Source organism: Protopterus annectens, chromosome 17.part0, assembly GCF_019279795.1.
Source record: "Protopterus annectens isolate FY-2018-M chromosome 17.part0, PAN1.0, whole genome shotgun sequence".
Classification (NCBI taxonomy): Eukaryota; Metazoa; Chordata; order Ceratodontiformes; family Protopteridae; genus Protopterus; species Protopterus annectens.
This window is the reverse complement of record NC_056751.1, coordinates 288,868,267-288,892,030: the sequence shown is the minus strand read 5'-3', so window position 1 is coordinate 288,892,030 and position 23,764 is coordinate 288,868,267. Positions and strand designations below refer to the sequence as shown.

The 23,764-nt window shown below is 35.8% G+C and overlaps 1 protein-coding gene across 3 annotated transcripts in view; it reads right to left on the bottom strand.

Annotated features, from left to right (window-relative positions):
- Positions 1–23,764, bottom strand: part of WT1 (WT1 transcription factor) — a 370,953-nt gene that overhangs the window by 76,545 nt on the left and 270,644 nt on the right. For all 3 annotated transcript variants that reach the window (XM_044059036.1, XM_044059037.1, XM_044059035.1), the window contains exon 6: positions 10,227–10,316. In XM_044059036.1, coding sequence (XP_043914971.1) covers positions 10,227–10,316 — 90 coding nt within the window. The remainder of the gene's footprint in view (positions 1–10,226; positions 10,317–23,764) is intronic.

The window sequence follows — 23,764 nt, the reverse complement described above, 5'->3', positions numbered from 1 at the left end:
TATTCCTCAGATTTTACAATATCTAACTGAGATGCTGGACAAAGGCCTAGCCTTCTCATTAATTAAGATCCATGCCTCTGCCATTTCAGCTCATTACAATATGGACCTACCTATTTTTTCACATCCACTGCTAAGGCAGTATCTCAGAGAGGCCAAAAACATAAGACCTCCAAGGAGAGCTCCAATACCTACATGGGACCTCAATTTTGTCTTGGAAAAGCTCACACTGCCTCCTTTTGAGCCAGCCAATACAGCTGAGATAAAATACTTATCATGGAAAACAGCTCTGCTCCTAGCAATAACTTCAGCAAGAAGAGTCTCAGAGTTACAGGCACTAATGGCTGTGGAACCTTTTATTATTTTCCATCCGGACAGGGTTTCTCTAAGGACAAACCCAACATTTATGCCTAAGGTAGTGCCCAGTGTGGTTCTTAACAAAATCATACATTTGCCTACCTTCTATCCAAACCCGCAGAATAAGGGGGAGAGACTTCTGCATTCTTTGGACATACACAGACAGCTATGTTTTTACCTGGACAAAACTAAAGCTATCAGAAAGACTGAGCAACTCTTAGTGGCATATGCTGCAGGATCGCAAGGAAAAGCAATTTCAAAACAGACTATTTCAAAATGGATAGGCCACTGCATTCATTTCTGCTATTCACAACATGGCAAATCAGTGCCTAAGGGCATTAGGCCACATTCAATCAGAGCAGCAGCCACTTCAGCAGCCTTCCTCACAGGAGTACCAACCAAGGACATTTTGGAGGCTGCAACTTGGACTTCAGTGCACACTTTTACAAAGCACGACCACTTATCTCTTTACTCTAAATCCAGAGCAGGCTTTGCCACTGCAGATCTGCAGGGCCTCATAGCCACTTCCCATTCTATTTAGGCCCAGCCACCTAACCTCAGCTTTGGGATTCAACCCAAGTGTAATGACTGCAACAGTGAAACATGATGAACATAGTACAGTTGTGTACCTACCATAAATGTAGATGTTCAAGTGTATTCAGTGTTGCAGTCCAGATTACCCTCCCACCATCCCCCTTTCATTGCTGGGACTTATCTGTACTTCTCTATTCTTTACAACCTATGTGGTGTATTTGCTTGTAGATGAAGGTAATGTTTATGTTAGTGCATGCTTTTTATGAGCAGAATTTTTAGCCTACCCTTTTGGGGGCACCTGACATCTGGGGCAAGAAAAACTGAATAAAATGGCATCGGCTGCATCTTTTATACCCCTGGCGCACTGACGTCAGGAAAGAGGCAACAGCAACCGATGCCGGTCCAGGACTTTGGAATTCAGGCTGACTGCAGGTAGCCTGCCAGCAGGATAACCCAAGTGTAATGACTGCAACAATGAATACACTCGAACATCTACATTTATGGTAGGTACACAACTGTACTTTCCTGGTGCATTCGCTTTCATCCACTCATAGTGAAAGCAAGTGTATACACTAGTCTCTCTTCATTTTACATTTCCATAGTACCCTTCATTCTCCATAGTACCAGTATTTCATTCATTCTCCATAGTACCAGTATTTCCTTCATTTTCCATAGTACCAGCACTTCCTTCCAGGTTTTTCAGGCTGCAGAGATATGGGAAATATTTTATTTGCAATCTCACCAACCTGATGCAAATCTACTCATGTTATATGTTTTCAGGTGTTCCTTGTAGATGGCTGCACTCCATTGATTTGGTGATTTGAAGTTTAAATTTTTCATAGCATTTTTCAGTTTTAATAGAAATGGAATATGAGTATCCTTAACACTGTAGCTCTGTTTTGCAGATATGAGATGTCCTTTCACATTTTGAATAAAATATATGGGATGAAACAATAATAAAATAAAATGTGCATACTGCTTTTCTTCCATTTTTAATATATCTGTAGGGATAGTTGTGTTTCTCACATATAACTTGCTTGTAGATATAGATGTTTGTTGAACTAAATGCAATAAATATAGTTTTTAGCTGAATATCTGTCTCTCTCTGTGTCTACTTATCTATCTACCTAGGGATCTACTGTATGTGTGTTGTATGGCTATGTGCTAACTTATACACAAGCATTGAACTGTAGCTGATAAAAAAGCATTGAAACTTGACCCATCAGAACTCCAGGATGAGCTTTTCCATGTTTCTTGCATATGGACATGTCAACATTCAGCTTGTAATCCCTTCCTAGATGTTCTTTATCAAGTATCCATAGGGTAGCAAGTCTGATAAATTGCTTTTGAGCAGTTAAGTACTAACCACACCCGAAGCCTGATCAGTTGTGCTGTTATCATTCAGGTTTTGATGATTTGAATAAAACTGATATATATTCCATATACGGAATACATTCAAAACATTGAAAGGTGGATATGTTGAATGCTGTAACCTTGACCATGAAAGGTCAATACACAAAACCCAGAACGAACAAACATGTTCTATGCAGGCACCTCCAAAATCAACTGCTGCTTACATATACAAACTCCAAGAGTGTACTCTAGTGGGGAAAGGGGGAAAAACTCAATCCTTGCACTGCAATCTCATATGACAAGATACCAGCTGTTTTAGTACTTTAAAAAAGACAGTAGCAAAGGATTCAACCTTTCATGTGTCGACATTTTGTAGTAGATCTTACTCCATTCCATATTTAAATGTATCTCATATATAAATATATCACTAGACAGATAAATAGGTAGATATAAGGGTTTTGTTCCTTTTAATATTGCACCATATTGTTTATGCAGACTTATTACAGTAAGTGGATGCTTATTTAACAACTGTCTGAAAATTAAATTTTGGGATCTCATCTTGTTTTAATTTTGCATACAGACAAAAGAATACAACTTTGGAAGGTACCTGCCTGTGGTCATTTTCTTGTAATGAAGACAGACTCTGTCCACTTCTGCCTTAATGTATGTCTCATAGCCAGCCTTGGGCATAGGCCAACTAGGCGGCCGCCTAAGGTGCTACTCTAACAGGGGCACTTTTCCAGTATTTATTTGGTATAGGTAGACCAGAATGGGGGCACCATGTGGTGTGTGGGGGGACGTCATGGATCCCTTTTGCCTGAGGCACCAGTTGACCTAAGGCCAGTCCTGGTATGTCTTATACATAATACTGCAATGCCATCTATTTTTCTGAAAAAAAATAAGATAAAATGTATTCTTTATAGGAAATGAACTGCAAGCTAATGTATAGTTATTACAAACCATGTATGAAGTCTAGTGATTAGAATTGTCTGCAAATTTAGTGATCAATCTATAATAGTATTTTAATCTCTGAATGCATTATTGCTAAGCTAACAACACTATACATTACTTAAGTCTTAGACAGAAAGACTAGGGACTGATGAAAGAATACAACCTATTTCTTTGTGGTAGTAACACTAGCAAGTAAGATATTATCTCTCATGTTTTAAACGTAATGAAGATTTGCAATGAAACAACCAACATTTCCAGCAAAGCATAACTCATGACATATGAAATGCAATCATTCTGAGTACAAGGATAAGGTTAATGCGACTATTATCCTACTTAGCTAAAATACTGAAAAAAAAGATTTTCAAAATACATTAAAACTACAGTGGTTAAACAGAAGTGACAGAAAAAAAACCTTTTACTACTACTAATTTAATGTTGATTCTTTTAGAAGTGGTAGAAACAGCTAAATGACCAAGAAATAGGTGTACCCAACTCAAGTAGAAACAAAAAAAAAACAAAACAAGATGGAACCGTGGTCAATGAAGGCAATAAAGACAAAAAAATCCTTGTGGAGCTACAAATGGAAAATAAAAGCAGCAACAGCGCCAGTAAATAACGTACCACACTTTAATGAACATCTTCGTCACATAGACTTCATCAGAATACAAATGAAAAACGAAATGCATTGTACAAATATCCCTACCAATTAAGCGATTAGTTACAAACAAATTGTTAAACACCTAGGCATTTCAATTAACTTCCTTGTCTTTTTAAAAACTGTTCAAAAGTATTAAAAGGAACATCTTTGTTAAGTCTCAACTTCCTATATTTTAAAAAACATTTAATTTATTTTATTTATTTATTTTATTTATTTTACATTTGTTGACCGGGCTAGTCCAGCTGGATATATGTCCATTTTCAGTGGAGGCCCGGGGAGAAAAGCTCCAGAAATTACAACAACATAAAAGGTCAAGACAAAGACAATAACAGTATAATTTGGTACATAAGTTTAACAATTATAGTACAAGCCTACGATTATATACTTTATATTTCGGTAGGAAAAAGGAAAAATTTATCTAAGAATAGATGAAAAAGACTAATACATTTGTATTAGAAATGGTGTAGTACAAATCTTTATAACATATTACAAAATTAGATACACCTAGTAATTTATGATAAGAGATACTAAGGTCTCACAAAAACCTAAGAAAGAAAAACACTAAAGATCAATAGATAGAGTATAGAAGAACAGCAAACAAGGATGGATTCCTAGTGTTATTTAACACATAGGTTGTGATACTATATGAAGGTGTTTGATCATTCCACAGTATATACTTATTTACATGAGAAACCCGTTAATACCGGGTTTTCTATCAGCATTTAGTTTAACCTGCCATAATGTTTCTTTCTGCTTGAGGTGGTTTTTGAAATCGCCACCCCTTAGGTCAATGTTAGCTACTTCCAATACAGTAAAAAGAAATTTCTTGTATTTTGGACATTCAACCGTATGTCTATATAAAACACTTCTATTGTCTTTTGTTTTGATATTATATATGTGCTCCCTAATACGTTCTCTCAAAGTACGTGTGGTCATTCCTATGTAAAATGATGGACACCCACTACAGATACTAATATACACTACCCCTTTTGTAGAACAATTAACATACCCTGGCACTGATAAAATTAAATCATAATGTTCCACGAGTACGTAGGGTCCTTCATAAATATACCTACAGAAATTACATGACCCACATTTATACATACCCTTTTTGTGCGCTACAGGAACACCTAAAGAGAAAGTGTGATCGTTTTCCAATAACTTTTTAACATTATAATTGTTTCTATAAACAAACCTAGGTGTATTGCCAATGGCATTTATTAACTCATTATTGCCTTCTAAAATTCTCCAATTTTTTTTCTACTATACGCCTTATATCCCAACTATCCACAGTCATATCCAGGGAACAAACATTTCCCATACTTCCCTTCTTGTTATCATTATTAAAATTTAACTCTGAATTCCCCGTCAGTAATGGGGGATAAAGTTCTTCCCGTTTACCTAAAATATCTTGACACAGGTTGTTCAGAAATTTCCTATTATAACCTCGGTTTAAAAACATTTCCGATATCAGTCTTAATTCATCTAATACATCTGGGTACCTGGTCGTCATACGACATGCCCTAATATATTGTCCCTTTGGGATGTTCTTTTTTATGTAATCTGGATGATTACTTTGAAAGTGTAAATAACCATTAGTAAAAGTCTCTTTCCGATAGATACGACTCTGTATAATTTTCTCTTCTTTGTCCCAAAAAAGTAATACATCCAAAAAATTAATTGACCAACCACATTCCCCTAAGGTACAACTCAAAAATTCAGATGCATTATTAACTTCACCAAGAAATTTCATAACAGTTTCAACATTCCTTCTATTATAAAAAAAAGATCATCCACGAACCTGAAGTATAAATACAATATTATATTTTTCAACAATTCTTTTCAACACATTCATTTTCCACCACATCATAACAATATTAGCATATGCTGGTGCTACTGAGGAACCCATTGCAACACACCTTCTTTGTTTGAAGTACTTTCCATCAAACATAAAAAAGTTATTTTCTAATATAGTTTCAATAAGGCTACAGGTTAAGTAAATAGCCCCATCGTTGAAACCAGTGTAGCATGTCAAATATTCCCTTACAGCTTCAACCCCTTGTAAATGGGGAATACAGGTAAAAAGTGCTAAAACATCTAAAGTAAACATAATGTGTTTAGTTTTATCAAACTGTACTTTTTTAAAAAATTCCTTTAATTTAATTAAAAAATGCCATGAATCCTTTAAATAGGTTTCAGATTTCTGTACTAAGGGATTTAATATTCCATCAAAGACCAAGGCCATCCCTTCAGTCATGGAATGTGGTGCTGATACTATTGGCCTAAAGGGTGTTTTTTTTTAGTCCTTATGGACTTTAGGTATTCCAAACAAAACCCCTACCCTTGGTTTTTCGATTGAACAAAATTCATACATTTTGTAATCCATAATCCCATTCATAAGGGCATTGTATAAAAACATATTAATATATTCATTACTATTTCTGATATGTTGAACACCAACTTCAGTATATTCATCACTGTTATCCAATAATTCTAACATACCTTTAATATACTGTTCCCTTGTCATAACTACAATATTTCCACCTTTGTCGCTTTTCATGAACCTAAGAAAAGTTTTTTTCTTTAGTTCATTCAAAGCTTTCCGTTCATCTGGGGTTAAATTATCAACCCACTTTCTTTTTTTATTATTAAGGTGCCTTCGAACGTCTTGGGAACAAGCTTGTTCAAACACCCCTATGGTATTATTTAAAACCGGGGTGACAGAAGAAGGCTCTATATATACATTTTGTTCATTCTTAACATTTTTTAATAAATACTGTAAATTCAGTTCATGTGAATATTTTTTTATATCAATAATAGTCTTGCTATAGTCAGCCCTTTTAGTAGGTATAAAATTAAGTCCAAACCTTAAAATTGTTAATTTGTCATCATTTAAAAAATGTCCAGATAAATTCATTACGTTGAATAAGTCCATATTCTGTCTTTCCCTATTCGTCGGTTGACGAATTGGACGTCGTCTGTCCCCTGTTCCTCATTACTCGGTTCCTCGTCGACCTGGTGTCTTTCTTCACTAAAAAAGACTTGATTTTACCATCACTGGTGGTGTTATGTTCTGAGGAATGTGTGTTAGTTTCAGTTTGATTCAGCAAAGAGGCGGAACTCTGTTCCCCACCGGAAACAGGCTGAGTTCTGGTCTCATTCATAAAAAATTCTCTCAAAGGAATAGAAACTTTGAATTGGTTCCTCCTTTTGGCGGGAGGTTTAAAGTTATTTGGATTATTATGAAACCAACATATGGTTGAATGTCCAAAATACAAGAAATTTCTTTTTACTGTATTGGAATTAGCTAACATTGACCTAAGGGGTGGCAATTTCAAAAACCACCTCGAGCAGAAAGAAACATTATGACAGTTTAAACTAAATGCTGATAGAAAACCCGGTATTAACGGGTATATTAACATTAAATGTTTTTTAAAATATAGGAAATTGGGACTTAACAAAGATGTTCCTTTTAATAATTTTGAACAGTTTTTAAAAAGACAAGGAAGTTAATTGAAATGCTTAGGTGTTTAACAATTTGTTTGTAACTAATTGCTTAATTGGTAGGGATATTTATTCAATGCATTTCGTTTTTCATTTGTATTCTGATGAAGTCTATGTGACAAAAACGTTCATTAAAGTTATTTGCTGGCACTGTTGCTGCTTTTATTTTCCATTTGTGGCTCCACAAGGATTTTTTTGTCTTTATTGCCTTCATTGACAACGGTTCCATCTCATTTTGTTTTTTTTTGTTAAAAACAGCTAAATGACTTGAGGCCTATCTTATTATACTGAACCTCGTGGTACTATTAGACATGTACATATGTCAGTCTAGAGCTTTGCCTTGCCAGAGCCAGAGCCAGTCATGGAGAACAGATGTTGGTAAATAAACATTTAAATCATGACTCCAGAAATGCTATCACAAATGTTTTCTGTGCAATTGATATCACCATCAATGACAGCTTACATATTATAGAAATTCTGAATGAGCTTACCCCTAGAAAGTGGAAGACTGCAAGAAGAGTTCAGTAAAGTATTTTAAACATACAGCAATTAAACTGTTGGGTATGTCTATACTGCCATTTCTTATTGTGCCTTTTAATGGTTTACTTCTGGAACATTCATGATGGTCTGTGATCTGTGGTAAAACACATCTGCAGTTATGTTAATGCTTATTGGCTTGTATAGAATAAGTCGGTTCAGTGTGTAAGACCCAAACGGATAATGAGAACTGTCTCTTGTGCTCTCTGTAGTATATTATTATGCTAAACGTCCCAGTTTACAAAAAAAGCTAAAAACAAGCTGGGCTGTAAACCCATATGTATTCCATGCTGCTACTGCTGAGTTCTCTCATACTTACCTTATTCCTGCAACACACTTGTATTTGGCAGAGTGGTGGTTTGCTAACAGCTGATTCTAACTAACAAGGATTACCCTGCTCACTGTTATATATCCTTAAAACAATATGCTGGCCCATTATTTCCTATAATGCTGCATGCTTCCTTTAGGAAGTTTTGGAATTTTATAGCCATAGCCCACACTGTTTGTTGGAGTGAAGGCAGGCTGAGATGCGCTGTTATCCTCAGCCAGGCAGACGCATTTATTATGTCATACCTGCATCTTCCATTCCCAGATCGAGCATGCACTAATATCAATGTTGGCAAGGCACAGATGATCTACCTGTGCACATCACAACAGACTGTTGCAGGGGCTTCAACTAGAACTTTGGGTGCTGCACCAACAGTCATTTCAAGCTATGTGCTCATTTGTCTGCTGTTGTACTTGTAATGTTCTGTCATACATTCACACATTCACCCATACATACACATGTGCACATACACACACACACACACACACACACACACACACACACACACACACACACACACACACACACACACACACATATATCTATACCTATATCTATCTGTCTATATGGTTCTACTTTATCTAATCAATTTCCCATAATGTTGACTCACTTAACAGTGAGATGACAACATAAAATGTTCAAAAGAGCGAACTCCCGGGACTGCGAATTTTGCCTCCAGAAAACTAACCACTTGGCAACCACTGACAATACATACCACCCCCATTTAAATATTCCAACTCCAACATTGCACTATAGTGAAGAAAAGGGTAAAGGTCATCAGTGGTGGCCAAGTGGTTATTTTCCTAGAGGCAATTCAATGATATAAAGGGGAACCATATATATACATACATATATATATATATATATATATATATATATATATATATATATATATATATATATATATATATATATATATATATATATATATATATATATATTACACACACACACATATACATACACTCATGCACATGTGCAGACATACACATACACACACACAGACGCACACACACACACACACACACACACTCAGAAACACACACACATACACACACACGCACACACACACACACTCAGAAACACACACACACACACACACACACACACACACACACACACACACACACACACACACACACACACACACACACACACACACAAACATGCATGCACACACCCACACCTGTACTTATTTCTGTTCCCAAAAATAATGCTGTGTTTCTGACTACAATATAAACTCACACTTTTCTTTGAGTCTACTTCTATATCATTGCACTATATTCCTACCTGTTCCCCCACCTTGGCTGTGTTTTCGCTAATCTAAAAGCAGAAAATTTAGAATTCTTGGTGAAGCTGCATTCTGCTTTTTTTCACAGTTGTATGAACTAACTTAATGAAGTCTGTAAATGTGGAACTTTTAAAATGAACCAGTGTTATATTCAAAGGTTCTAATGCGGTATGGTATAGACATTATTTACTACTATAAACATTACATTGTTCATTTTTTTTCAATTCCTAAGTCATTTCAGATAGTTTAAACCACTACACTTAATTTATTCTTTGAAAAGACATGCTAAAAGGCAGAAAAAAATGTAAGTCACATTTTTTCTAGATGAAGTGTTTGAGAAGTTTTCCAGACATTTCACTGTACACCTCTACAGAATGTATATCTGTAGGGTTTGCTATGATGAATTAATGGCAAGAGTCCTTTTTGACCTACATCTGTAGAGTGCATCTACTTTATAATTAATGATCCTTTGAACTGTGTGCATCTTTCAGTGACTATATTGATGGTAACAGTCCAAGCCATTTTTAGACCGCTGACTGTCTGGCAACAGAAATGTTATGTATATATTTGATTCTGCTTGGTGTTCACTGTTTTGAGGTAAATGACAAAGGTGTGCAAGTTTTCCACTCTTTAAAGCAGACGAATTATCTTTGAATAACTTACTTCATATTTATTAACATTTATTAGAAAGATACAAATAACTCCTTTTATTTTACCTGTATGTCTTCTTTGGTGTCTCTTGAGTTGGTCTGATCGAGAGAACCTACGCCCGCAGTCTTTAAAATCACACTGGTAGGGCTTTTCTCCTGTTAAAGAAATTACATTAAGATGTATGATGCTATTTACCAAAATGTTTCTACAGTGAGCATTATCTAATTCCAAACAATATATTTTGTGACAAGAAATACTTTTGCATGTGCATTGTGATACTGAACACAAAAGCTCGTCTTGTTGAGGGATCATAATGCTATTTTATTATTCTTCCGTTTAACTGACAAATGAAAGACTTTGACTTCATAAAGCAAACTGACTTGTAAATTCAAATACAGTATTTTAGAGAAGCACAAATATCCTGCAGTCTGTATCCGCTTTTCAACCAAATTGAAGTATTAAGTCTTTGATGCCAGAGAAAAGATGAAAATAGCACTATTGCTCTGTTTATTTATTTATTTCATTTTAAAATTATGTCAGATTTTGAGCACTGCAATAAAAATAAACTTTTAAATGTGTGTTATACATGATCATAATTCTGTTTTAATATTGCTTTTAATTTGAGATAACTGCACTATATAATGAAGCATAAAGAAACTTAGAAAATGATAACTTGGGAAAACGTGTATGTAATGCCTGGAGCAACGTGATTATGTTCCAGAAATGAGAAAAGTAGTCTATTCATTAAAGCTATATTCATATGTAAGAACCTAAGAATTTGTTATAGTGGGTCTATATTATAAACACGAAAGACATAAACATTGAACACATATAGATCGACACATAAAGAGCAATCTACCATTACAGCGAAACATGTATTCAGCGAAATTGGAAACACCGAACGTGTTTCCTTAACCAACAGCGCTTTGTAGGCAGACTAAAATAAAATCAATAAAATTAAAATAAAATACTTTTACATAGGGGAAAGCCCCCCCCCCTGCACCCCCCTACTTAAATATACCAACTCCGAGACCGCACTACAGTGGGGAAAAAGATATATTTCCTCATCCCCATGATTGCCCTGCTGGAAGAAACACGTTCGGTGTTTCCACTTTCGCTGAATACTTGTTTTGCTGTAATGGTAGATCGCTCTTTATGTGTCACTCTATATGCGTTCGATGTTTACGTCTTTCGGGTTTGTAATATAGACCTGTTATAGCAAGGATCTTAGACCAAACATAAATGGTAGAAAATGAAGGGAACATCACACTGTTCCACAGATAGCAGCCATACAGTGATAACATCAGAAATCAGCTAGTAGCTTCAAAAACTGTAACACATCTTACACTGCCACACAAATGTGACATCTTACACTGCCACACAAATGCCACATCTTACACTGCCACACAAATGTGACATCTTACACTGCCACACAAATGTGACATCTTACACTGCCACACAAATGCCACATCTTACACTGGCACACAAATGTCAATCAAAAGAGAAGTGCCTCTCTAATCAAACATGAACTTTAAAGGCTGACACTCATGTGTTGCACAAAATCTTTTTTTTAAGGGAAAACACTACAAAAGAACTGTTAAAAGACCTCATTTATTACAAAATAATATGATTGGTTCTCTGAATATAAACAGTTGTTATTACGATTTCTTGACATCCATTTCACAAACACAGACAAATCCCTGTTTAGGATCAGAGACCCAGTCATAATTCTATATATTTAAAAAACACATTTGCCACACTTATTTCTCAGAGTGACAATATCTATTTTTAGTTTTGGTTCCTGTTATAAAAGAAGTGTCTTACTGGATGCATGTTTGGATAATCTCTTCAGCAACCATGCATTTATAGAAGTACGCTAACAGATCCCATGATATCAAGCCATATGCACAGTGTCAGCATTCTGTATGAACTTCAGCTGCCAGCTGTAATGGTGGACCTGGTTTTACTGAAAAAATAATCAGTCTCTGCATAGGATTTTCTAATTTGGGTGCTTCAATATATTGGTCGATGACCACAAAGACATTTCTTTTCCCAATACCATGGTGGCACTGTCTTTACAGTTATCAGATTTTTAATCTGCAGATAGCTGACAGAGGATACATGTATTCTATAGAATCCAAGTCATTTTATTTATTTATTTATTCTATTTGTGATGGACAAACCCTGCACACCCCTCTGCAGGAGACTTTGCTACTTTTGCCCTTGAATTTAATGTAATCATTTCTGGGATCACTTTACATTGGAATGTTACTATCTGAGTAGTCCTCAGACAAGTAACTGCTACAATACCCACTCATCAATAGGTTAGGGAATAACACGTACACTTTAATTGGGGGCTACAGCTGTACTAGTGAGGTTCTCAACAGCTGTTCTATGGCTCTGTGAATGTTGTTTTATGACACATGATGGAAATGCTAGAAAAAGACAAAAAGACAAACATGGCTAGCAATGTTGCCCTTTTTGTACAAATACCATCTGAAATTCACAAATCCATTCACTTTTTATTAATCCACATCCTATCCTACACTTGCATGCAAATCTATATATTTCAGGATTTCCTTTGGTAGCAAATCGTACCACATATCTATAACTCTGTCATTATAAAGGTGCTTCATAATGATGAAAGTTCTGTTTGTGCCTTTAGTCTGAAATGCAAGACCCTTTATCTTCCAGTCTCTCCTTTCTAATGTACAACCATCACACTGACCAATTGCCTTATACAACACTACTGTGTGTCCACTTTTCTAATGTCGTCCAGTGCAAAAAAACTTTACTCATTTAGAAACTATGTGGCTTTTTTCTATTTTCTCCTTATCTGACCGGTCTGCATGACTTCTCTTACTAAGTTTAAGTTTCTTCTTATATGGACAGCAACACTGTACAAAATACCACAGTTGTGGTTTGACATCTGATCTGTAAAGTACAAATATTACCTTATTTTTTTAGATGTTTTCCATTAGGATACATTCTACTACCCTATTAGCTTTAGCCACAGATATTTAATTATGTGCTTTATGGTTCTGTATTCACACCACTTCAATATTGTGTCACTACATTACAAGATGAGCCCACACAGTCTGATTTTATTTTCCCTTTTTAGTTACTACGTCACTGAGGAAATTCTTTTTACATTTGCCTGCAGTAAACTTTTTTCCACAAATTATCTTGCAAGTGTCTTTGCCCCAATACCTCTACTTCCCCACTTACCTTAGTGCCATCGCTGAAGAGACTGATCTGAACTTCCTTGGGTGTCTGATAAAGGCATAGCAGGTAGTACCAGCCTTAGGAATGCCCATTGTAGTACTCCAATGACCACATTTTCTTTTGTGACAGGGTCTCTCTTACCATTAGCTGACATTCAGACAATATTCCATCTATTTTTATTTATCTTTCGTCCATCTGATAGCCCTTTCTGTTCTCTTTCCTGTCTCTTGAGGATTACTAAATCAAAGGCCTAACTTAAACTGAGGTATGCCATGTCCACAAATTCAGTTAAGTGCTAACACAACCATTACAGTGACTCTATACCTTACAGACTTTAAAATATTTAGTTTGGATGCACATTCAGTGCCATAACATATAAAGGGCCCACAGCAAAATGCTTACTGATTTTATAATGGGAATGAACTAAGATGACAGCACAATCAGAAATGAGGAATAATAAACAGAAAAACACGTAGAAGGATAAGGGAAGGAAAGAGTGGTGTGGCGGTAGGAGAAGAAGGGAGTTTGCTGAGGGAGGAACGTGCTCATTTTTTTTATTTGTTTGTTTTTAAAGAAGGACAAAGAGGGGACGGTAGCATGGAGAAGGTGTGGATAGGAAGAGGGGTATAAAGAAGGAAGCAAGGGCAGATAAATGAACATATAATACACACAAAGGTTGACAGGGTAGATAGTGACATATAAGGGGAGCAATGATGGAGAAATGCTGCCTGACGGAGGGTGGACAATTGGTGATGGGAAGGACAGGATTACATACAAGGAAAGATACGACATGGTGGATAGAATAATGATGCAGGAAATGAAAGGGTGAAGACGGCCCACCAAGCAGATACACAGGGAACCCACCCAGAAGTCAGTAACCTTAGCAATGATCAGGCCTGGCAGGCTATGTGACCCTACAAACTACATGAAAAGATGCTCCAAGGTGAAAATGTGTACATGAAACTGACAGTCCACCTTGGTCCTTACCAGCTACTGCACCTCATTCTAGGTCACCCTGGAGGACCACTCTATGCTGCTCTCTTTACAACATGCAGGTGTGTCTGTGTATGTAGTGTCTGTAGCTTAATACAAAATAACATGTCCTTAGAAAGGAAAATGACATTAAATCAAATTTACAACAGTATGTACATTACAGTTCTGCATTCATATTCTTTAAAAACAAAATTATTTGGTTGATCTAGATGAGGCTTTTGACATCACAATATAACTATAAAATATTCTTAAAAATGAAACACTGATCTCTACCGTAACGTCATGTGCCACTGTAGGAAATTAAACTGTCATGTAAAGCAGAAATAAAAATTATTTTAAACTATAAAAATTAAATATGCACAATAACAAAAAGTTGCCATTTACTACAACCAGAACCATGTACAAATATGATGTCAAATGCATTCCATGGAACACATAACCTGCACATGAATTTCCTACAAAGAAATGTGAAACCCATATCATTAATCTTTGCATTATAATTTATTATTATTAGTAAAATAAACAATTATTTATAGCAAGAATGATTGTTATACGGATGACTGTCCTTATAAATGTCTTATTCTGTGTTAAAACAAAGTACTGCAACATTCTCTAACTACTTCATATAGTAATGCAACATTCTCTGACTTAAGTGTATATAAATTGTAATTTTACGCACCATGGCAGGTATTTATAGAATAATGGGGAATTTTTCCCCGTTGCAGAAATAAATTTCTGGCAGTGTAACTTGAAATGAGATCCTTGCTATCTAGCATTTTCCAGTCAATGCTTTTACCAATCTGGCATGTCAAATTACTATTTTTTTGTAGATTAGAATTGGTAAACTTTAGTTTGTCACAACTCATAATGCAATTAAAATATCTACAGTTCTCCAAAGACCGTAAGTAGTCCTGAATTAACCTGTGATACATCACAACGAATAGTATCTTGATATGTGCCATTGTTACAACAAGCTGAAACACTTATTTATCATATTTTGGAATTCTAGCCATCAGGTGACAACTTCAGGAAACCTTGTGTTATATCTTCTAGCCAAGAATGTTAAAGCAATTTGTTCTTGCGAGGCAAGGGTCATATTCTGTAGTCTTGTAATTCAGCCAAATATTTGAACAAACAGTAATTGTCTGTTTTCAAACCCATTTTTCTTTTCTTACAGTGAAAGACATTTGTGTTCCTCTTGTCATGAAATGCACCTATAGTCTCATGGGAAATTATATCAAATTAAACTAGATTAGAATGCTGTGCCAGGACATGTGGATATTTTCTTGCTCATAGTCACACTAAAGAGAGGTGATTTTTATATCATGTTGTATCTTACTTATAGAATGGGAAAAAAAAACAAATACTAAACATCTGTGCTTTTTGGTCTTTGCTACAAATATTTCAGCACTGTATAATATAAAAAAGACTTCTATTGCCACATGTAGAATTATCTGCTTTCAGCAGGCTGTATTCCCATTTCATAGTCCTGACTGTTTCACAACGTTTTGAATGCAACAAATGCAACTATGTCTAGTGCAATAAACTGGGTTTAAAAATCCAACACCCGAGAAATAAAGAATGGAAAAAAATGAGAGGTATGTGAGTTGTGGTGATTTCTTGTCACTTGATTAGCAAGAATATGTTGCTCTTTATGTCACATGCAAACCCTCCATTCCTTGCACATGTCATTGGGCTTTTAGTGCTTTCTGGATCCCAATCTATGACTTTTCTAACTAACATCAGTGTTGGATACGATAGTTTGGAGTCTTGCATTATAAACCATGGAATATGAATTATTCAGGCCAGGTAGCAAATTTATATCAGACAGCTATGTTTTAATGTTTCATCAAATGCATTATAATTATTCATAAATTCTAGTTACTTGTTTAAATTAATAGATTTTGACATATTTTTCTTGTTAATTTATTTTATGACATAGCTGGACTAAATAATAAATCATATGTCAAGATAATCGATAAGGCTTAAGGTATAGAGGGTCTTTTTTTTCAGAACAAACTGTGGTTTCTTATCTCATTATCTTTGATATAAAGGAGAAGACAAAACAAAGCAAAGGAAAATTATTTATATACAGTATAGACTGTCAGATGCTTAAACATTTATGCTTTAATGAGCCTCTGTGTGAAATTGCAAATTATTCCAAAAAATTTGTATTAACAACTGTCATGAGCCTGGATTTAAGCACAGAAAAGAAAATTATATTATACAATATATATATATATATCTATATATATCATAGGATTTGTTCTTCCACTATACTATGGCATGTTAAAGTACAGTCTGAAGAAGTCCTTCTGCTAATCAAAGTATTTACACTATATTTTCTGTGAAGGTGTTCCACTTGTTTTCTGAATATAATATTGACAAATGGGATACTATATTCTTAGCAATATTTTAAGTATGTATGAATTTATACATATCTATATTTAGGGTCTATATCATATATTCGAAATTCCAAAATATTGAACACTATAAGTCCAAACTTGGAATTTCGAATGCTCAGAATAGCGAATTTTTTTTCCCAGGGAAAAAATTTGCTGTTCCAAGAAACATACACACAACACAAGCACACCAAAATAAATAAATCACACACATACAGTTAACAAAACCCAACCCTACACTAAACCATACATACATTACTAACTATCCACTTACCTTAACCCGCACCCTAACCCTAAGGTCCATAACTATTGCACACATACCCTACGAAACTATACACAAACAAACTAATTAATACACACACATACAGTAAGACGCTGTCCGGTTCTATTCTCAGCTAGAGCGTCTTTTGTGTGCAGACATGCGTGAATGGGTGTACCTTCGTTGAAGGTTGTGCATCAGGGCTGGTAACTCAGCACGTAAAAGTCAACTACCAATCATTAGCAGACCAGAGTTCTGCTGTGGCGACCCCTAACCGGGAAAAGCCAAAAGACACAACAACAATAACAACAACAACATACAGTTAACAAAACCCAACCCTACACTACACCATACATACATTACTAACTATCCTCTTACCTTAACCCGCACCCTAACCCTAAGGTCCGTAACTCTCGCACCACAGTGGAGGAAACAGTGAAGCCATGGAATGGCTTACCGAAATCTTGCCCTAGGTAAGATTTCAATGTTCCAGGGCTTTGCTATTTTCATCCTTTGATGTAGTGGGTTCGATTTTATAACTTTCAAAGTTTTACATCTTCGAAGTTATAATATAGACCCTATATATATCTATATCTATCTATATATTATATTTTACACCATATTACATGCATATTTATTTTATTTAAATATATCTATATCAATGTTTGCATTTATGAATTTTATTCTCAACCCTGGGTATCACATTACTCGTGCTGGCCTGATTCTCTACCATTCTTAGTTTACTCTCTTCAGGAACAACAGAATAGTAAAATCTGTCATGTCTTCTCTCTGCCCTCTCACCTGATTCTCTATAGTCCTTTCCAGCTCCACCCACTTTATAGGTTCATAGGTGTGTACCAGGCCAACAACCACTGGGGCCTTTTTAAGCCTAGCAATGCAACCCAAAATGTAAGCCTAACTATGCATCTTAAATTTAAGCCTAGTCATGCATCCCAAATTTAAACCTAGTCATGCATCCCAAATTCACTCTCTCCCACCTTCACCTAATCATATGTCACTACAAAATTAGATCCTTACCTCTGTACATTAATACTGAATTAATACAATGAAGGTAAAAAGTGTGCCATTCTGGGGAAAAAAGAAACTTGTATGCAGTAAAACAGACTACACGCTGCATACTATAACCTTGTTTATATCTTTACTAACACCATTTCTGATGATGATATTAGCAACATCCATTCCTCCTCTGTAATTTATAACATTTATCTCTGTCATTTCCTAGTCTGAGCTTGACAACAGTCCACTGGACCACTGTTTTACTCCAGTTAACAAATGTAAAATAAAATGTGTTTATTTTTATATTGTTATTAACTTTTCCCTTACAACAACAGGTCTTTACTGAGAATGACTGTGTGTGTGTGTGTGTGTGTGTGTGTGTGTGTGTATCTATATCTATATATTTATCTATCTATAAAATGTATAGAATTATGTGTGTGTGTGTGTGTGTGTGTGTGTGTGTGTGTGTGTGTGTGTGTGTGTGTGTGTGTGTGTGTGTGTGTGTGTGTGTGTTGTATTTATTTATTTACTGACATTTGATTACCAGGAAAGTCCGACTGGACAGAAGCCCATTTTCAGCAGTGGAGGCCCAGGGAGAAAAGCTCCGAATTATTACAAAACATTTAAAGAACAATAATTTTACAGTCTTCAAAAATTAAACAAAAACATTCGAAATTTAAATAATTCTAACAAATTAAACATAATGCAAAATGGTTAACAAGCAATACAAGGTATATGACAATAATTTAATATTTAGAGAAACATTTGACATTTTGTAGAGGAAGTAAAGGTAAGTTAGTCTAATACAAACAGGAACTGCAATATGAGGTGAGGGAAAAAAAAGCTAATTATACATTTAGAAGAAAAAGTCAGGGTAGAAAATTAGATAGCAATAAGGAAGTAAGTGAAGAAGGGAGAGTAAGGAAGTATAAGGAATGAAAAGATACTTGCTCCCATTTAGGGATATAGTTTATCCTGGAGCTGTGCACATACAGAGACAGATTTTATCTTGGAAGTCTTTTAGAGTGCCTTGAAAGATGGAATGGAGGGTATAGACCTGATGGATATAGGTAAGGAGTTCTAGGCCTTAGCAACCTTGTATGGGTACAGACAATGCCCAACAGATTTGCTAGGCTTGTAGACATACAGGTCACTGGAATGCAATGACCGAATGGGAACATAGCTGTGTAGAATATTTTTAGTGTTGGACAGGCAGATGAATGCTGGATAATTTTATAGGTGGCAAGAAGTTATGTATATGTTAGTTGATGTGGCAGTTCTAACCATTTTAGGCTTTTCAGTGCTATGCAGTGGTAGAATCTGAAAGGGGAATGTGCTACAAATTTAGCAACTTTGTCATAGCATTAAGTCCAGGTTTTAATTTCTGTGAAGCCTGGAGGTTAATGAGGATGGGAGCACGATAAAGAGCATTAAGTCCAGGTTTTAATTTCTGTGAAGCCTGGAGGTTGATGAGGATGGGAGCATGATAAAGAGCATTAAGTCCAGGTTTTAATTTCTGTGAGGCCTGGAGGTTGATGAGGGTGGGAGCACGATAAAGAGCATTAAGTCCAGGTTTTAATTTCTGTGAAGCCTGGAGGTTGATGAGGATGGGAGCACGATAAAGAGCATTAAGTCCAGGTTTTAATTTCTGTGAGGCCTGGAGGTTGATGAGGGTGGGAGCACGATAAAGAGCATTAAGTCCAGGTTTTAATTTCTGTGAAGCCTGGAGGTTGATGAGGATGGGAGCATGATAAAGAAGGGAGGGGAGGAGACAAGTACTGGCAAGTGTAGCGTTAGTTGCATCAGTGAGAAAGTTCTTGGCTATGTAAAGCATCCCTATTTTTTTATGAGTTTTTCTTATGCAATTTTGTGCATGCAGGTCAAATGTAAGATTATCATCTACTATCACTCCCAATAGTTTGTTATAAGAAGTGAACTCAATGGCTGTATTATCAAGAGAGAGGGCTTTAAACTTTGTTTTACATGAGAGAGGAATTTGGGGAAAAAAATTAGTAGTTTGGTCTTTTTTGGGTTGAGCATGAGTTGTGAGTTATGAAGCCATGTTTCAGTGTCTGTTAAAGCTTCCTGAGTAATTTTCTGGAGGTGTACCATGTGGTCAAATGTGCAAATGAGTGGAATCATCTGTGTATTGTATTAGGGTGCCTGTTGTGTGGAAGTATAGAGAGTGCTGGTGAAAATGTTAAAGAGAAGGGGACCAAGGATAGAGCCTTATGGTACACCTGTGGTGACTAGGAAGTAAGGAGAGATCATGGATTGCCATTTTACTGACTGTTACCTATTGGACAGATAGATTTTGAACCACAGAAGAGTGGGCTGAGAGAGACCTAGTGAGGACATTTGAATTAGAAGTTTGGTCTGATGAAGCGACACTGAGTCGTGAAAGCGCTTACATCTGCATTTGTTTTTACGTATTAAAAGTCTTTGGCTGTGTAAGTTTGGTGCAGTCTGTTTTTTATTTGGTCACGTTTGTTCTGCACCACTCTGCACTCTTAGCCATTTGTTTTTCTCTTTTTGAATTAGAAGTTTGTTTTGACAAACTATATAAAAGCATTTAGACAAGTCTGGAAATCAAGGAGAGACTAGTTTGGCATTATCTCTAGCTTTATTGACATTATTTATATAGGTTAGAAGGGCAGTACTACTACTATGGGAAGGATGGAAGCCATGTTGTGTAGGGGATAGGAGTTCTTCCTGCAGGAGATACTCCAGCAATTGTTTTTGAATACATTTTATAAGTATTTTAGCAAGGGAAGAGAAAATTGCTATAGGTCTAAAGTTATTAATGTCTGTTGAATTTCCTTCTTTGTGCAGAGGGATAATGTGTGACTTTTTCCATAGAAAGGGAATGTGGGATTCCGGATTCACTTTAGAAGATCGAATTCCCAAAATCTCGAACCTCATATGGTCGAGACCAAAAGATCGAGTTTTGGAAACTCGAACTTCTAAAATGAAACCCAAAAAACCCCCCAAAAAGTCCCCCCACACCCCCCCCTACTTAAATATACCAACTCCGAGATCGCGCTACAGTGGGGAAAGGGGAAATCTCCCATATTGCGCTGTATGCGGAAGCACAAAACGGGAGATTTCCCACCTCCTGTCAACACCACAAAAAAGATAAAAACATTACGTACACACAGAGCGTACAAGAAGCCTTGCCTCTGTGTGCACGTAACGTTTTAAGGTAAGTAAAGTGTTATTTTTTACAACTTTACATATTCGATTTACTGAAATGTTGATCATATGGTCTCGACCATATGACATTAGAGATTTCAGTAATTCAATTATGTAAAGTGCTTCCGGGATTCCTGGAGTGACCTATTTATAAGGATTGAAATGGGATAGGAAATGACACTGACTGCTATTTTTAGGTAGTTACCTGGGAAGTCATCGGTTGAAGAAAAGCACAGTTTAAGTTTGTTAAAGAGTACTTTTACATAGGATGTGGACACAGGTTTGAAGGTGAAAGTGGATGTGGTGATATGTGGCTGTTGTTTTGGGTTGGGATTAGATGCTAAGGAATCCTTAGAGAAGGTATACTATCTATAAAATAAGAGTTGAACTGTAATGCAATGTCAAGTGGTGAGTTATCAGGAGAAGGGTTTAGGGTGAAATTTTGGCTGAGATGTAATTTATTTTAATGGATGCCCAAAATGTTTTAGGGTTGTGTTTAATATTATTCTGAAAGTTATTATAGTATTATTTTTTTGTCTTCATTTATTTGCTTTTTAATATGATTCAGAACCACTGAGAACAAGGTTTTAAGATATTGAAGTGTTTTATATGTTTGCCATTCTTTCCATACTTTTTCTCTGTCTTTATCATTCTACTCTTACTGGATAGCCAAAATGCATTATTTGTTTTCATTCTCTTCCTTCTGGAAGGCGCAAGACTATTTAGGATATTTAGAAAATTTGTACTGAATTCAATTATAGCATCATCTAAAGGGAGGATTTTAGGAAGTTCCAGTTAATAGGTGAAAGTATAGTAATGAACATTTTGGGGTTAAACTTGGAAGGGTTATGTGTTGTTTTATAAAAATGTTGTTTAACTGGATGGGTGAGATCTCCAGTCGTATATACTGGGAGATGTTCACTGGGAGAGTCTGACATTGTAACTGTGATGGAGTATTTTCTAGGGTCTGATACAAGGATCCAGTCTATTAGAGAATTTAATGTCTTGTTATAATGTGTAGGGGTTATTAATTAGTTGCGTGAAAAGTTTATATCCAACTAATTGACATTCACATCACCTAGCATTTTTTTTTTCTTATGGAAATGCTTTGGATCTCCATTGTTAGATATCTTCCAGTATAGCTGCGTTGTCATCAGGAGGGATATATAGGACAATGATACATATTTGTTTATAACTGTTTCTTTTGAGGAAAGCAATAAGCTCTGCTGAAATAAATGTTGGTGTTGGTTTGCTGTAAGGGGAAATGTGGTAAGTATTAGGAAATATTAAAGCAATACCACCACCTTTCCTCTTTATACAGTCATTACGGAAAATATTATAGCCAGGAGTTATAACTTTGGAATCATTTATGCTGGATTTAAGCCAAGTTTCAGTTACAGCAAGAACATCAGGTTTATGTTGGGTAATCTATGCATGAAGTTCTGCAGTTTTATTTCTTATACTTTTAACATTTATTGTAGCAAAAATTAGATCACCAGGGTTGGGTATTGGCTGTTGCTGGGCTACAGAAGTGTTTGGGAGAGAATTATCTTTGCGTTCATTGTGATAGGTGGGACCAGGATTAGGGTATATATCTCCTCCTAGAAGGATTTCTGAATATTGTGGAATTATGTGTACTTGTTTATGGGAAAAAAATTCTTGCACTTGATTTGGTTTTGGTTTGATTTGAAGTGCAATTAATCTGCCTATATTTGGAATAAAGGTGAGGGGCAATATTAAATTGGTTTGGTGCAATGTGTAGAGAGTGTAAAGAGGAAGTATGGATAGGTGGATGGAGAGATGTTGATATATATTGTTCAATTGTGGTAGGATGAAAGATGGAACAGTAGGAGTAGAAGAACAGAGGATAAGCTGTAGAGGAGCATAATTAAGTACAGGAATTTATATTGCACAGATGTCAGGTAGTGGGAAGTAGCAATGAAGAATGAAACAAGAGGTTGCAAGGCAGCAGGATATTCAATGATGGGGGATTCTGAAAGCTGGAGGTGGATAGGTAAAGAGAGAAGTATTTTATATAAAAGGAGAGGTAGGTTGTCCTGGTATCTTCTCTGGAATGTAAAGAATAGAGGGGTATTAAAGGCTAGAGTATAATTATATAGTCAAAATAAGAAGAAATCAAGATTTGTTTGGGAAAAGAAAACAATACAATGTGGAACAGATAGTTACTAGTGGGGGGTTGTAACTATAAATGAATACAGTACAAAGCAGTATGGGAGGGAGAACGATAGTTGGGAATGGGGCTAAAACTTAAATAAGGATAGGGAAGTAAGAAACAAGAAACAGACGTATATGTATAAATGTAGTATTTTCATTAGGGAGAGTTTCTGAATAAGTGTCACAAGTGAAACGTGTATGTAGGAAGCATATTAGAGTAAGAGGGAATAGCTGCGAAGTGGGGGTATGGGAGCGAAGTGAAGCCAAGCATAGTGGACTTCCCACCCTCGGGTCAATTTATAACTGAAATTAATCAATTTATAGCCAGAATAAAGCAATT